At 42.4% G+C, this 14,376-nt stretch overlaps 1 protein-coding gene across 2 annotated transcripts in view; it reads right to left on the reverse strand.

The window, feature by feature from the left end:
- TOGARAM2 (TOG array regulator of axonemal microtubules 2) overlaps positions 1 to 14,376 on the reverse strand; it is a 57,199-nt gene that overhangs the window by 9,685 nt on the left and 33,138 nt on the right. Inside the window, exons 3-13 of one of the 2 annotated variants that reach the window (XM_075204386.1) lie at positions 14,235 to 14,369; positions 13,904 to 14,155; positions 11,646 to 11,866; positions 11,064 to 11,257; positions 8,713 to 8,753; positions 6,515 to 6,660; positions 4,456 to 4,588; positions 3,701 to 3,850; positions 2,489 to 2,627; positions 1,356 to 1,461; positions 253 to 488 (exon numbers count right to left, since the gene is read on the reverse strand). In XM_075204386.1, coding sequence (XP_075060487.1) covers positions 253 to 488; positions 1,356 to 1,461; positions 2,489 to 2,627; positions 3,701 to 3,850; positions 4,456 to 4,588; positions 6,515 to 6,660; positions 8,713 to 8,753; positions 11,064 to 11,257; positions 11,646 to 11,866; positions 13,904 to 14,155; positions 14,235 to 14,369 — 1,753 coding nt within the window. Of the gene's footprint in view, positions 1 to 252; positions 489 to 1,355; positions 1,462 to 2,488; positions 2,628 to 3,700; positions 3,851 to 4,455; positions 4,589 to 6,514; positions 6,661 to 8,712; positions 8,754 to 11,063; positions 11,258 to 11,645; positions 11,867 to 13,903; positions 14,159 to 14,234; positions 14,370 to 14,376 lie in introns of both variants that reach the window. The other variant, XM_075204385.1, reaches the window with a different exon arrangement.

The following is a 14,376-nucleotide window of genomic DNA, read 5'->3' on the forward strand; positions in this document are numbered from 1 at the left end:
TATGTCATTATGGAGACGAAAGGTTTATTGGATGCTAGGGGGAAAATTTATCAAACCTTCTATAAAAGAAAGTAGAGGTGTTGCCCGTAGTAACCAATCAGATTCTAGCTATCATTTTGTGGAATGCACTAGATAAATGATAGCTGGAATTTGATTGGCTGTATGTTTTTTGTAAATTGTTACGGCCCAATTGTTCTATTTTCTGCCTTTAATGGTGCGACCAGGTAAGGATCTCCATAAACTCATGCACACCTGAGACCCCCAGCAATTAATGCCGACGCAGCCTTGGACGGGCTGACGAATTCTACCATGATTCCTAGGCATTTATCCGATTCCTCCCGTATGAAGTCGTTGGAGTCCCCGTTCTTGTGGAGCAGGACCCGGGTGATCTCCTCCGCCTCTTGGTCCATGTTTCTCCTCAGGGCTTTGAACAGGTCTCCCAGTGTCTTGATGGCGTGACGAGAGACTTTGGACCGAAGATTGCTGACCTGACGGTTAACAGAGCAGCATATTCAAATGTGGTTTCATAGTTTTATCTCACTTAAAAGGGACTTTATACCTTTGGATAACTTTCATTTATATGCCTCCAGTCTCCCTCTTGCAAGGTTTAATAAGTGGAGTGCATTTTCTATAGCTTCTTTCTGTGCTTTACAGCATGTATTTGTATCATCGGGCAGTTTAGTTTTGTTGCCATGGGTTACAACACTACTGCAATGTTCTCTGCATAAATAAGCATCTGTCCTATAAGCAATCTTGTGCCATATTACTTGGTAACAAAAATAAACAACTCTGATAGAAGTTGCAGGAGAGTATGTACAAGCCAGTAAATGAATAAGTTATCTGAAGGTGGAAACCTCATTTAAACATGTTCAGTCCTGTTGCTGGCCAAGGCTGTTTTATTTGAATCTCCAAATATGATGTTTGTTCTGACTTTCCCCCACTTAGAGAACGATATACCATACAGGACCTGTAATGTTAATGTCTTAACAGAGGGCAAGAAAATTCTGTCCGGACATGTAGAATCCCTGTTACATTGTAAGCTCTGTTTCATGTCATTGTATGTCATTTGTTTGTGTCGTGAGCCCCTCAATGCACAGTGCTGCGGAATATGTCAGTGCTTTATAAATAAAAGTTAATAATCACAGCGCCACACAACTAAAATGGTCTGATTAGGTCCCAAAGTAATTTATTTATTGTTTCTGAGTAATAAAATGTTGTTACTAGTTTCTGACTAGTTGTGTATGCCGTGTGTGGTTTAGGGACATCCCTCCAGACCAGCATCTATGAAGGGTGACCAGTCTATGGAACTAATATTCTGGAACCTCCGAATGACACAGCTTTGTATATAGACTTACCTCTCTGGTAACTACTATACAGACATCATGGAGCCTGGAGAAGAGGACCTCGGGATGCCATGAAGCCAGACACCTCACGCTGAGCAGACCCTTCTCCTTCTGCTCCCTTGTGGATCATACAACCACGACAAGGAGAACGTTAGTGTAGAACATCGGAAAGTAACGTTATGAATAGACATGATACCTAAAGTGTTCCATCCTCTGTTTCTACGACCCAATGGGTGGGAGCTGCTAACCTTATATAATTGACCTTCGATGGCTACACTCACTTTGGTATCGGCAGCAATACTGGACAATTGGCCTGAAATTGCATTGTTGTGGTCCGAAAAGAGCCCTCAAACCCCATAGCAGGACCTGTTAGTAAAGGCAGCAGGAAGATGACCACTATCTGTCTGGGACTAACAGGCCCCAGTTACACTAGAAGAAATTTGCCCACTTGGCTCAGTCATTGATTGGATGGATTTCATCCTATGTGGCCACTTACGTACGTGGCCTAATCAGAACCAGGACTAGGGTTTTAGTAAAAGTTGTAGGACGGTATATACAAAGGACTGTGCTCTGAGGTCAGCACTCGAGCATGGACCTTCACTGAGACCATCCAGAGCCAGCAGCACAGGCTACAGGCTGAAATCTAAGGTCTTGGATAGTTCCTCCACTGCCACCACCCTAATAATGAGATCTGTAGCTTTTTAATTAATAAATAAATAGTACAGAGTTGGAGCTGGTCTCTGTGATGTTCAACATTTGTTTCTTGAAACATAGGACAGCCCAGAATCCCACCATTTGTTGCTGTGTCCATAGAATTTATTGGACCTTAGGTCTTAGTGATATTATTAGATCCTAGTAAGTTGATAGGCTAAGGGTTACTTCAGCATACAAAATGGCTGCCTCCATTGTGTGTAGGTGAAAGGTCAATAGATACAGAAGCTCAACAAACTTGGGGTGGATTTATCAAATGAAAGTGGAGGGTTTCCCATAGCAACCAATCAGCTTCTACCTATCATTTATCTAGTAAAATCTAGAAAATAATAGCTAGAATCTGATTGGTTGCTATGGGAAAGACCTCCATTTTCCTTTTTAGAAGGTCTGATAAATCTACCTTTAAACATGATATAATATAGGAGAAACCTCACCAGTCTTTGTGATTAAGCCACTTCAGAGCCTCAATCATTCCTTGTTCTGGATGAGACATAGGACTGGAACGCGGGCCGCCATTCTCTGAATCCGAGTCCCAGTCGAAACAATCCAGAAAGGTGGCGGGTAAGGAATACGCTGTACATAAAACAGACACAACTTCCAGCCTTGCATTGTGCAGTAATGTTATAATACAGAATTCTCTATGCACGGGGTCAGACTTCCCCTGGACGCAGCAGGTCCCCCAAAGGCTACAACGGTTCCGCTGATAGACAATGGGCGTCACGGTACTGAGAGGACGTGGGTGTGTGTGGGGGGGTCCTTACTCTGCTGCCGGATATGTGTACTGATCCACCAGACTAGGCAAAATATATTTCTTCATACAGGGCTAATTACCAATAATTTCATCTAAGGTGCAAATGCAGCACAAGGAAGATATCTGCATAAATAAATGCATATAATTTGTATATTTACAAAGGAGATATAATATTTATCACTTGGAAAAGAAAGTCTTGGTTTTAGGAGTTATATAAAAGGTGCAGTATCCATATAGTAATAAGTGTTTCTATATTTATTCCAAGGTGACTATAAACCAGTTATTCTTTGCACCAAACACTGTCTCTAGCTCCAGTGTCTCTAACCTTGAGGGGACATAGTGTAACTCTGCACAGTTAGCAGTGAGAGGATCCTAAAAGATGACATTACTGAGCGGTGCAGGCTCAATGTGATTGTATGTTGTGCTTAGCGGTGACAGGATGAGGCACTCAGTAATCACGCGTGTTAGATGCACAGATAGACCATGAACTTGTACGCTGTGTGTGCAGCCCTGTACAAGCAAACACATATAGGGGCAAAGGCAGGATTTGTAGATGGGGGTTTCCACACCATGCCACCAGTGGGCGGGACCAGCATGCATGGGGGTGTGGCTATAATATTAGACAGTGCTTGGCTGCTCTTCAGCTCTTTCTATCCCTATAATATACATGAGCAATGCTGCGTGCACTACTGTTAGGTGCACACAGCTCTCCTTTTTCAAGCAGAACCGTGTGAAGCGGGGGCAGGGTCCAGCCGCCTCAATTATACAGTGCCCCAGGCTTGGAGGGGGGTTTCCAGGCACTAGGAACCCCACCCTCTCCCCCTCGGTTTTCTTATGCATGCTAACCACACAGCAAGAGTGACGTTACATGTATGTACTGTGACATGAGAGCTACCTGAGGAGTGGCGGATGTCTGTAGGGTCGGGGTTCACGGTGGCGATGCTGGGCAGTGAAGGCCGGCTCACCCAATTATTAGACCCCCCTCTTCTATTATCCGAGCTGACCGCTACCGTGCTCAGACTGAACGAGGTAATCATGGCCGTCTCTGCGGAATACACACAATAAAGCACAACCAGGATCATAGTTACAAACATTCCATCTTATGCCAGAAACCCAATCACATTCTGTACTCATTAAGCTATAACCACATGTAATCATTCTGTTCCTCTTAGGAGACATTAATTACAATAGACATTTTTATGGCTACAAAATAAATCAGTTTCAGTATAAAACTGTGTTTCCTTGTTGTCTGTTAGGAACATAACAAAATGAAACGTAGAATATTTATTAAACCTGTTACTGACATGGATAATGCTCTATCTCTGGTGCCCTCTCACCCTGTAGGTTTTATATCTATCTATCTATGACAATTATCTCCAGAGCGCATCATCATAGTCCACTTTTTACTGTGCTGCCATTGGCTGTAACATAGTACATTACTGGTTAGATTGATCAAACCTAAAAGGGAAAAGTGGAGGTGTTGCCCATAGCAACCAATCAGATTCTAGCTATCATTTATATAGTGCATTCTAGAATATAGTAGCTAGAATGTGATTGGTTGTTGGTTTTAAGAAGGTTTAATACATATACCCCTGAATCTGAAACATCCATTCCCCATTGAGCAGTCCCAGCTCTCCGCTGTCAACCAACCTCCAGACTCGGCCCCTTGTAGCTTCTCCCACAGTTGCTGCTGGTTCCGCCTTTTCTCGTTGCGGATAGTTTCTATTTCCTGCTGCCTCCGTCGCATCTTGTCCTGAGCTGACTTTGATATAGTGAAGGTGATCTGAAACCAATAACTGAATCTGTCAAATGAATTCCTATTTAAGATAAATGGGGTTTTCTTTGGTTAGATAACGCAAAACTCTTATTAGACTCTTTCTAAATTCTAAATGGATTAGTGACAGATTGTGATGCTTCATACCCTTTACCTTGTATCCTACGTCCAAATAACACTGGATTAATTCCCTTACTTATATAATAGTTCACCCTTTAGTACTTTAGGGGCCTGGTTCAGAGGGAGACTTCGCCCGTTGGTATAATTTGCATTTTTTTGCACGGTGCAAGCTCAGAAAGTGATTGGAAGCAACTGCGGTGATTCAGACCGGTGACTTTATGTCATACTTGCCAACATTTTAATACTTCATTCCGAGAGAGGGGGGCGTGGTTGGAGGGCGGGAGGGGCCGGGGCACGGTCAATTGCGACATTTTGGCCCCACCCCCGCTACAAAATGTCGTTTTTTGTCACGGGGTGGGGCCAAAATGACGCGATTCACCGCGAATCACATCATTTTGACAGCAAGTTGCCGTATGCGGGATACTTGCCTGCTCGCCCGGGGGGCCGGGAGACCTACCCGAATTTTGTGAGTCTACCGGACATTCCGGGAGAGTTGGCAAGTATGCTTTATGTACAAATGAAGACATATGACGGGGAGGGAACGTAGGCAATGTGCAGTAATGGGGTATTCCGGCAATTGTGTATGGATTCATGACTGGGACGTCGCTGAAAACCGCTTTTATTTGTGGGCTCTCAGCGGAGGATGATGATGATGACAAACACCTCAACTATGGAATTGCCTATAATTACAGGTTTGCGAATGATTCTCAGACACTTATTGAAGCTATAGTAGTCGCTCGGCTTTAGATTAGGATTTGCCGAGTGTATTGAAGCAAAGATGAACAATACATTTTTAGTAAGCATGTCGGGAAGTTGTTCCTGCTGTGTTAGCTGGGTGATCGGGGTTGTTCAAGTTTAAATGATGCTTCATTGCAATTGTGTCCATAGCATATCAAATAAAAGGTTATTGCACATATTAGCAAGTTGGAGGTAAGTGTCTGTTGTCCAGCGGATCCATCTGCTCTTCGTTCATCTCAGACACATCTTCACCTCTTAATAACATTAACACCAAATGCAGGTAATTGTTAATCCAGCCCTAGACTAGTATTCATGCTCTGACAGTAAGGGCCGGTCATACTGGGCCTGAGGCATTAAGGAATGTAAACATGCCGTATTTTGGGGGTATGCACATAGTCAATGTACAGTAGGGGTGTGCCAAGCTCGAGCACATTCTGCAGTGTACAATTCAAGTTTGGACAACTCAAAAATACATTATTTTCTGCTTTTTTTCAGCTACAGGTTGGGTGTGCCGACTACTAGTGAGGACGGCTGTTTATGCATTGCTGTGATGTGTTTGCAATCAGTAATAATGTATTTTATGTACAGTAGACATTCATAACATCCTAATAAATGTATTTACTGGGGGGAAAAAAAAAAAAGTGTTTCTTTTTTAATGGTTTGGCATTAATGACTATATTATTAACAGGTGACATTAATTGAAAAGTTTTTCTTATTAATGTGCGTTGTTTTGTGATTTGATATTCCACATATGTATTGGACGTATCCTACAGTGTAATGTCTGTTAGAGTAGAGCGCACCTAGACCCGTATTCATGACCTGACGTATCTTTACATCCGCTGCTTGATGAATACGGATGAGCGTATACACGATTTACGTGCATTTTAAAAAAAACACAATATGTCTGTTTTCATTCCTTGATTAATCCGGCTCCCCACTGTGTTTAACCCCAAACTGTCTTTTCCTAGCATGTTTTGGGCAATATGTCTTAGCTTGGGTGGGGCAGCAGAGGGGATGCAACCCCTTAAACCTAATTATGATTTATTCCTGATGAATAATCTCCCAATTAATACCTACATTGTTTTCCTTCCCTTCCTCGTCCTTGATAAGCTGCAATAGTTGTTTGTCCTCAGTCGCTGAAGATGGCAAAATGTTGCTTAGCGGCACCGATTCTAACGGATCTTCTGTCGCGTTCCTGACACAATGTTCTGCTTGATCCGCATCTAGAACAGAGAGAATTGTCATTGGCTACTCTTGTACGCCCAACGGTATATGCTTAGTTCCATGGATTTAATATATTTTGTATCACATGAAGCATGATACCTTTAATTTATTATGTTATCTTACTGAGTTAGAATTTTGTGTGTGACTCTATATGTACTCAAGAAACAGATATCACCCACTTGCAGATTGACATCGCTCAGATTTAAGTGCTCCGCGGCTTAAAGAAGAATTCTGCCCAAAAAAGAAAATTTAGCTTTGGATGTATTTCAATAGCTGATGCTATATTAGTAAAGTTTACTTAGCTTCGGACAGATGTCCCCACGTCGGTCTCTCTCCTTCTACTGCTTCTCTTTTTTCAACAGCCAGCGGCGTTGTCAATGCCCCTCCCCTGTGAGACCTCCATTCATGGGAAGAGGAGCGTTGACAACTCTGCTGTGTGACTGAAAGAAGACTGCCCTTGTAGCAACAGCTGTGACTTGTAGTTCTACAGCAGCTGAAGCAACACAGGTTAAACAAACATGCTCTATATTCTATGTACGTGCTCTGAACACTAATAACGCACTGTGTTCCATTGTTGAAACATAATATCTATTTGTGTACCATGATCTCCTGTTGCCATTGTTAAAGAATTACCCGCTTATTATGTACAAGTGTCTCCCAGTCGTTAGCCTATTATTTTGGTTACAGTCAGTGCTTTGTAACAGTGAACATAGCTACTATGTGTCTGTACTATAATCATGAAAACATTTCTCCCCCAGAACAAGTGTCAATCACACAGCTAATGGTTCTGTACAAAGACTGTGCAATTACCCTGCTGTGTAAGCCAATGCTCTCCCAGGGTCCTGCCAGAACGATGTTGGCATTGAGCGTAGTGTTAATGCAAAACTGACGGACTCATTTAATAATTGGATATCAGGTGGCTGCAGGATTGTGTTGTGTTTTGGATCTAAATGAGATCAATATAGAAAAGTAAAAGGCGTTTCACAGAGACGGCTTGTAGCATGCAAGAGGGATCTACAGGCACATTGCAATCTGTATGCAGTTTTAGATTAATCAATATAACCTGCGTTATCTGAAGCGGGTTCTAGGTGGTGCCGGAGAACACACTCTCTAATAGGGGTAGATTTATCAAACCTTCTTTAAAGGAAAAATGAACGTGTTGCCCAAAGCATCCAATCATATTCTAGCTAATGTTTTCTAGAATGTACTCAGGTTGAAGCCTAATCTCATCAGAAAAGTAAAATGTTCTATGAAATGTTTTATTTATTGTTACATTTGGGGCAATCACAGTTTTCAAGAATTGCTGCCCTTTTTAGTTGTGTTTTGTCAAAGCCAAAATGTCCTTTTTGGTTTCCACCTGCTCAGCTGTACAAAGGAACAGCCCCGCCCACTTGTGTCATATGACTTATTTTGAGGTTGACAATAAAACATGTATAATAGGAGTATAACACACATGGATACAAGGGAGTTTAGTTATTAAAAGAAGAAGGTATAATTGTGTCAAAACTTTAATCATAATTTTCATTATATTTGCTAAAGTGGGGAACATGAGATATTTCCGGCCATTTTCAAGTTCCCCGACATTGAAGCATATTCAATTAATATTAAGGAGAATATTCTACAATTACTTCATAAACCAGACCTGGTAAAACCCAGTAATTCCTCTGTGAAGCCATTAGGGCTAAAAGTACTAAACACAAACTGTTCACTGAACCACATCAACCAATCAGCAATTCGCATTTATTTGTCTAGAGCAAGGCAGCCCATGAAAGCAGACGTGTGATTGGCTGCTGTGGTTTAATGTACGTTTCTCCCCTGAATACAATGTCAGCGTACTGTTATTTTGTTTTTACATCGTTTCCACTACAATTTTAGGCTCTCGATTAATATCAATTTACTGTGTATGTTTATTTCTTGCTTTCCCATCGCTGTTGTCTGTTTTGTGATTGATGTAATGAAGGTTGAAATCCTTACATGGCAAATATTGTTGTTTGATTACTAGGGCCGTACAATATATAAGAGTTATTTAACTGCACAATTATCAGACTTACCGGTAGATCTGTGGGAACTTCTCTCTGCATCTGGATCAGAACTAGAAATGAGAATAGAAGGATTAGGTGATATTGTACATTAATCAGGAGGCCCTGGTAGGACATAAAGTGTTATTTCAGAAAGTGTAAAAATGTGGATCCCACTGTCTCTTACTACTGAGGATGTGTAATAAGCAGCTTGTTTACCAGTGGGAAGAAGGTGAATGGGGACAGACTCTATGGGCCTGATTCATCAGCCACGTATTCTGAGCGCTACCCAGGGGAGGGCTGGCAAATTTTAGCCCGGGGGCAAGACTCGACTCAACAGCCTATTAGGAACATTTTACAGAAAAAAAAATAAAGGTGGCCAAGTGACCCATCCCAAGGTAGCCCAGTATGGTACCGGCCCAGCCAGCCCCTGGCGCTACCCGTGTTCCATACTATATGCACGCAGGGGCAAACGCAGGATTTGTAGAGGGGGGTTTCCACACCACGCCGCCAGTGGGCGTGACCAGCATACATGGGGGCGTGACTATAATTTTAGACAGTGCTTGGCTGCTCTCCAACTCTTCCTATCCCCATAATATACATGGGCAATACTGCGTGCACTACTGTTAGGTGCACACAGCTCTCCTTTTTCAAGCAGAGCCGTGTGAAGCAGGAGCAGGGTCCAGCCACCTCAATTATACACTGCCCCAGGATTTAAGGGAGGTTTTCAGGCACTACAAACAACCGTCGGTTTGCCTATGGCACACATTTAGGCTTTGCGTCTGCCCAAATTTAGCAAGGCACGGATCTCATCAAACGTGTGCTTTTGAAATCGGGGGCAGATCTGGTGTGTTCTACTACACCGGACGTAGCAGGATACGTCCAATACATATGTGGATTATAAATTCACAAAAGGACGCACAGAAAAAAAAATCTTGCATTATTGTTACCTCATAATAATATAAAGTCTGCTGAGCATAAAATACATTTTTACAGTTGCTTGTGATTACAAACACATGTTATAGCGTGTATAGGAGACAGTCATCACTACTGATCAGGATTTAGACCAGTCCCGGAGCTGGAGCAAGAGATATGGCAGAAAAACACAGACACACAGAGCTGGATTCGGCCTTGTTCGGACATTGCTGTGTGCGCTTGAGTTTGGCACGCCCTACTGTATATTCACTATGGCTAAATGCCGCTTCCGTGCCCCAGTTTACTCCCTGAACTTGTAAGTTGAAGTAAGTGTCCTGTGCGTTCAAAGACAGAGCGGAGAGGGCTGCGTTTACACTGGTGTGTGTCCCGGTTCTGAGTGATTTTGCGAAAAAATACGCTCAAAACTGGCAGATATGTTCCTTAATGACTCAGGGAGAACAATGGATTAGGCGTCACCATGCAGTCATCTTGGATGTGACCCAGTGACCGTACACGTTCTGTCAGGAGAGCCCTGTATTAGGTCTGTGGAGACATTCTCTTCTCACTGAGTGACAATTCCAGCCCTGCGGCCATGTCTCTGAAGCATTTTAATGACACAGGCACCCATCCAGCAGGATCTGGTTGTCATGGGCCCCCAGGCGCCCGGCTGGCAGCTCTCTGGGCTGTACTGTAATACAGGAACTGGCTCCGTGATGGAAAGCTGGTAGAGATACGCTCAGAGCAGATACGTGCCATGATGAATCAGTCCCGATAACTTTATGGTCAACTGCAACACTGAGTGACTCTCTGCATTTACAATCTCCATACATAGATGCTCATTGAAATATCCTTTCCCACATAATGAAATCTCATCTTTGGATGTTTCTTGCACGTTAGCTGCCACTTTCATGCGATAAGTAAAAAACCCCAAACAAATTTGCGCAGTCGAGTCAGAATTTTAGCATCTTCCTAAATGAGACTTTGAGGCTTTTCATTCTAAATATACGTGTAACTTTAATAGTTAATTAGTGGTCATTATTATTATTATTATTATTATTATTATTATTATTATTACAATAATAACAATAATAATAGTAACTTGGAGCATTACACTGGTAATGAAGCCAATGGTCACAGATATTACAGATTATGGGGCAGACTCGATTCTAAAAACCAGCGCCGCATGGTGCAGCGGAACAGCCGTCAGACACTACGCAGATTTTTTTTTTAGTGAAAGAACCTCTCACTTTTGCTCGTGCCCCATAGAGGTGCGAGCAAAAGTAAGTGTTACTTTTTACCATATAAACGTTCTCAGAAACATTGCGCCCAGTTGAATCTGCCCCTATATATAGATTCTAATCAATGTACAGTATATTAAAATTGTCCGCAGAACATTTATAAACACCTGCTTCCCTGATCCCCATTAAAACTTTCTTTACTACAGCTGCTGTTTGTAGGATAATAGTCACCTTTTCCACGAGGTTCCCTGCCTGAGCACAGGTGAATGTCTTGTTAGCTGATCGCTAGCAGTGTTCAGAAATGTATCATTCTGACTTGGCTCTGCTGGAACGCCGGAGGGTTTAGAGATGGGTGGGATTAAAACCCCTCCTCGAGATTTCCATGTCCTCTCCGCGCTGGATGTCCCTTGTTGCAGAGTGGAAGACTGTGAGTAACGAGAACACCAAAAGTAATTACTGTGAAATACATTTTATTTCAATGGCTCCTAAAGTTTAAAATATACAGAACCCCCGTTGATGATTTGTACAGTTGCAATTTTCTGACACATATTAGAAAAAAGCAAAGAGGGTGACTGAGCAGAGACGCTTAATTAATATTAAATTAGGTCCAACTGTAAGGATGCCTGCATTCTGCTGAACGGCCACTAGAGGGAAGCAGTTATTACTTTTACCATTTATATCAGAGGTGTCCAAGTTCAGTCCTCACGGGCTACCAACAGGTCATGTTTTCAGGATATATGATCATGCAATAACTTCTAATATCCTTATACCTGACACCACGGAGTACATATATTACTCAGATCTTCATTGTACCTCCATATTTGCTGGTTTTTGGTCCCTCTGTCCTTCTATACAGTCCCCGTTTTCCAGTCCATTCCTCTGTGTACCATGGTCTTCTGCGGCTTGGGTCTGTGGCGTCGGGCTTCTCTGTATAGGAGGCACTGGCTTTGTGACGTTCATTAACCTCTGGGAGGCGCTTCTAGGAACCGCTGGTTTCAGGGTGGTGTTCAGCGGACTAATTATATCAGACGGCGCTATAATGAAAATATTGAGATACATAAAGTGATTTGTTCAGACCTCTGTAGAGAAATGAGCTCTATATATAATTGGCTTCATAAAATTTAAATGATATATTGGAAACTGTGCAGAAACAATTAAATCAGCAAAAGGTGTATTGGGTTCAAAATATTAAAGTGGACTTATTACACACACTCCTAGGACGCATCCTTAGAGGCGGGCTGAACGGGTATGCAGCTTATCGATTGGTTGGAAACCAGTGACATCACTGCGGCACTAGTATGAGGCCTGAGTTATCATCATCATCATCTATTTATTTATGTAGCGCCACTAATTCCGCAGCACTGCACAGAGAACTCATTCACATCAGTCCCTGCCCCATTGGAGCTTACAATCTAAATCCCCTAACATATACATACATACAGACCGAGAGAGACTAAGGGCAATTTAATAGCAGCCAATTACCCTACCAGTATGTTTTTGGAGTGTGGGAGGAAACCGGAGCACCCGGAGGAAACCCACGCAAACACGGGGAGAACATACAAACTCCACACAGATAAGGCCATGGTCGGGAATCGAACTCATGACCCCAGTGCTGTGAGGCTGACCACTGAGCCACTAATGTGAAGTCTGCCATGGTTTGCAGCAGGGCAGAAAAATCAAGAGTTGCTCTGTGCAAAAGTGTAATCGTCACATGACCGGTGTATTCTGCGCTCTGTAAATGCGGCTAATTTAAGGGGAAGTGAAGATGCTGATATCTACCCCACTGATCCTGGGGAGATCACAAATGTATCCTATCATGTTGTTCTATAGAACCAATAGTAACACATTAGGCATACCTGGTAGAAAATGTGAACTCTATCAGTTATTATTTGCACTTTCTGTAAAGCTTATATCATATCACAAGTTCATATAATTATACATAAACCTTTACTATTCTCAGCTGCTTCCTAATAATTATATTATATTGGAATAGGTCTAGTTTATGAAAAAAACATATAAATGCCTTGATGACTAATAGCAGAGTTGGGACTATAATGAGGCAAACGTGGCAACTGTCTTAGGGCACTGGCAGCAATTATCTCTTTATAAAGTTCTGTTTGGCAGCAGTTGAACATAATGTAGCTTAAGCAATGAGGCACCAATGCACAAGTACCCCTATGCAGCTGGATTGTGGGGGGCAGTGAAATCTAAGGAATTGATTGAAGAGATGGTGCAAAATGATAAATGAATGTCAACTGTGGTCTCTACACTAATCATTTAGGGCTGTATAATAGATTGGAAGAGCCTCATTTCAGTAGCCGCCATAGGCAGCAGAAGGAGAAACTCCTAATTAATATATGTGGATTGTGCCCAATAACATCTGTCTTAATCAGGACGGAGGTTAATTATTGCATCACGGCAGGTTAGTGTCAATGCTGGAATATTACATTGCTGTCACATTTCTAATTATAGATCGGTTGATGAATATTTATGTTAGAAGTGCTTAATATGTAAACAAAATTAGAATTTTCCAAATATTGATAACAAAACGTTTCACGATATGTCGGTGGGTGGGAAACGCAGATTTCTATCAGCAAAGTGATGGAAAGTTCAGTGGGAAGTCCAATAAACTGGCAAATGACAGGATACATAGACTAAGGACTCTACCTAGGCGGTCCGAAGACGACCACCCACAAACAGTCCCATAACGGTGACCTGTTGCCATATCTCCAATAATGATCACATCAATTTTATTATTGGGTCTCACAAATATATTTTGGAGATTGCGCCATGTGCTTCCAGCTTTATAGGGATCAGAACAGTAATCACTCCCAATATCGTTAGCGGCATCGAGTTATTGAGTCATTTTGGGGGGAGAAGGGCAATAACTTAAATTATTTTCTGTAGACTTCTTACAGCTTAGAATTCTAAACTATGGTAGACTTTATTCACAGTAATATATATATATATATATATATATATATATATGTATGTATACACTGAATTTTAGAATCTGTAGATATTTGCTACGTCGTGTCGCCATGGACCTTGCTGGCACTGATAACGCTCACCTCCTCTAGCGCTGAAACCTTCAGACATCTTTCGTTTCACCTTGTCCTTCAGTCTGGTTGTCTCCAACGCTGCACTATCCACCTCCTCATCCTTCTGGTTCCTATAGGCAGGACTGGTCGTTATCAGAAGATGGGGCTCACTCTTCCCTTCCAAGCTGAGCGGCGGAGGCAGGATCTCGGGCTGAATGTCACCTCCATCTCCGCTCCACAAGCAGGACCTTCTCATCTGGAGGCTCCCTGTGGTCTGAAGAGCTGCTGGGAGAGAATAACACATTACACAACAGATTAGATACATATATTATTATATAACTCCACCTCGGTGTCTACAGACCTGTATCTGCCGCTCCCCATCGGTTCCCGCACAACTGCAGATTCGAGTCAATGCTCCCATTGCGAAGAGACATGTACCCAGGTTTCGTTTTGGGGACACTGCCACAATACACCGCAAAGGGGGCTCGGAACTTGGCTGATCA

This window comes from Mixophyes fleayi, chromosome 3 (genome assembly GCF_038048845.1).
Source record: "Mixophyes fleayi isolate aMixFle1 chromosome 3, aMixFle1.hap1, whole genome shotgun sequence".
NCBI classification, from domain to species: Eukaryota; Metazoa; Chordata; class Amphibia; order Anura; family Limnodynastidae; genus Mixophyes; species Mixophyes fleayi.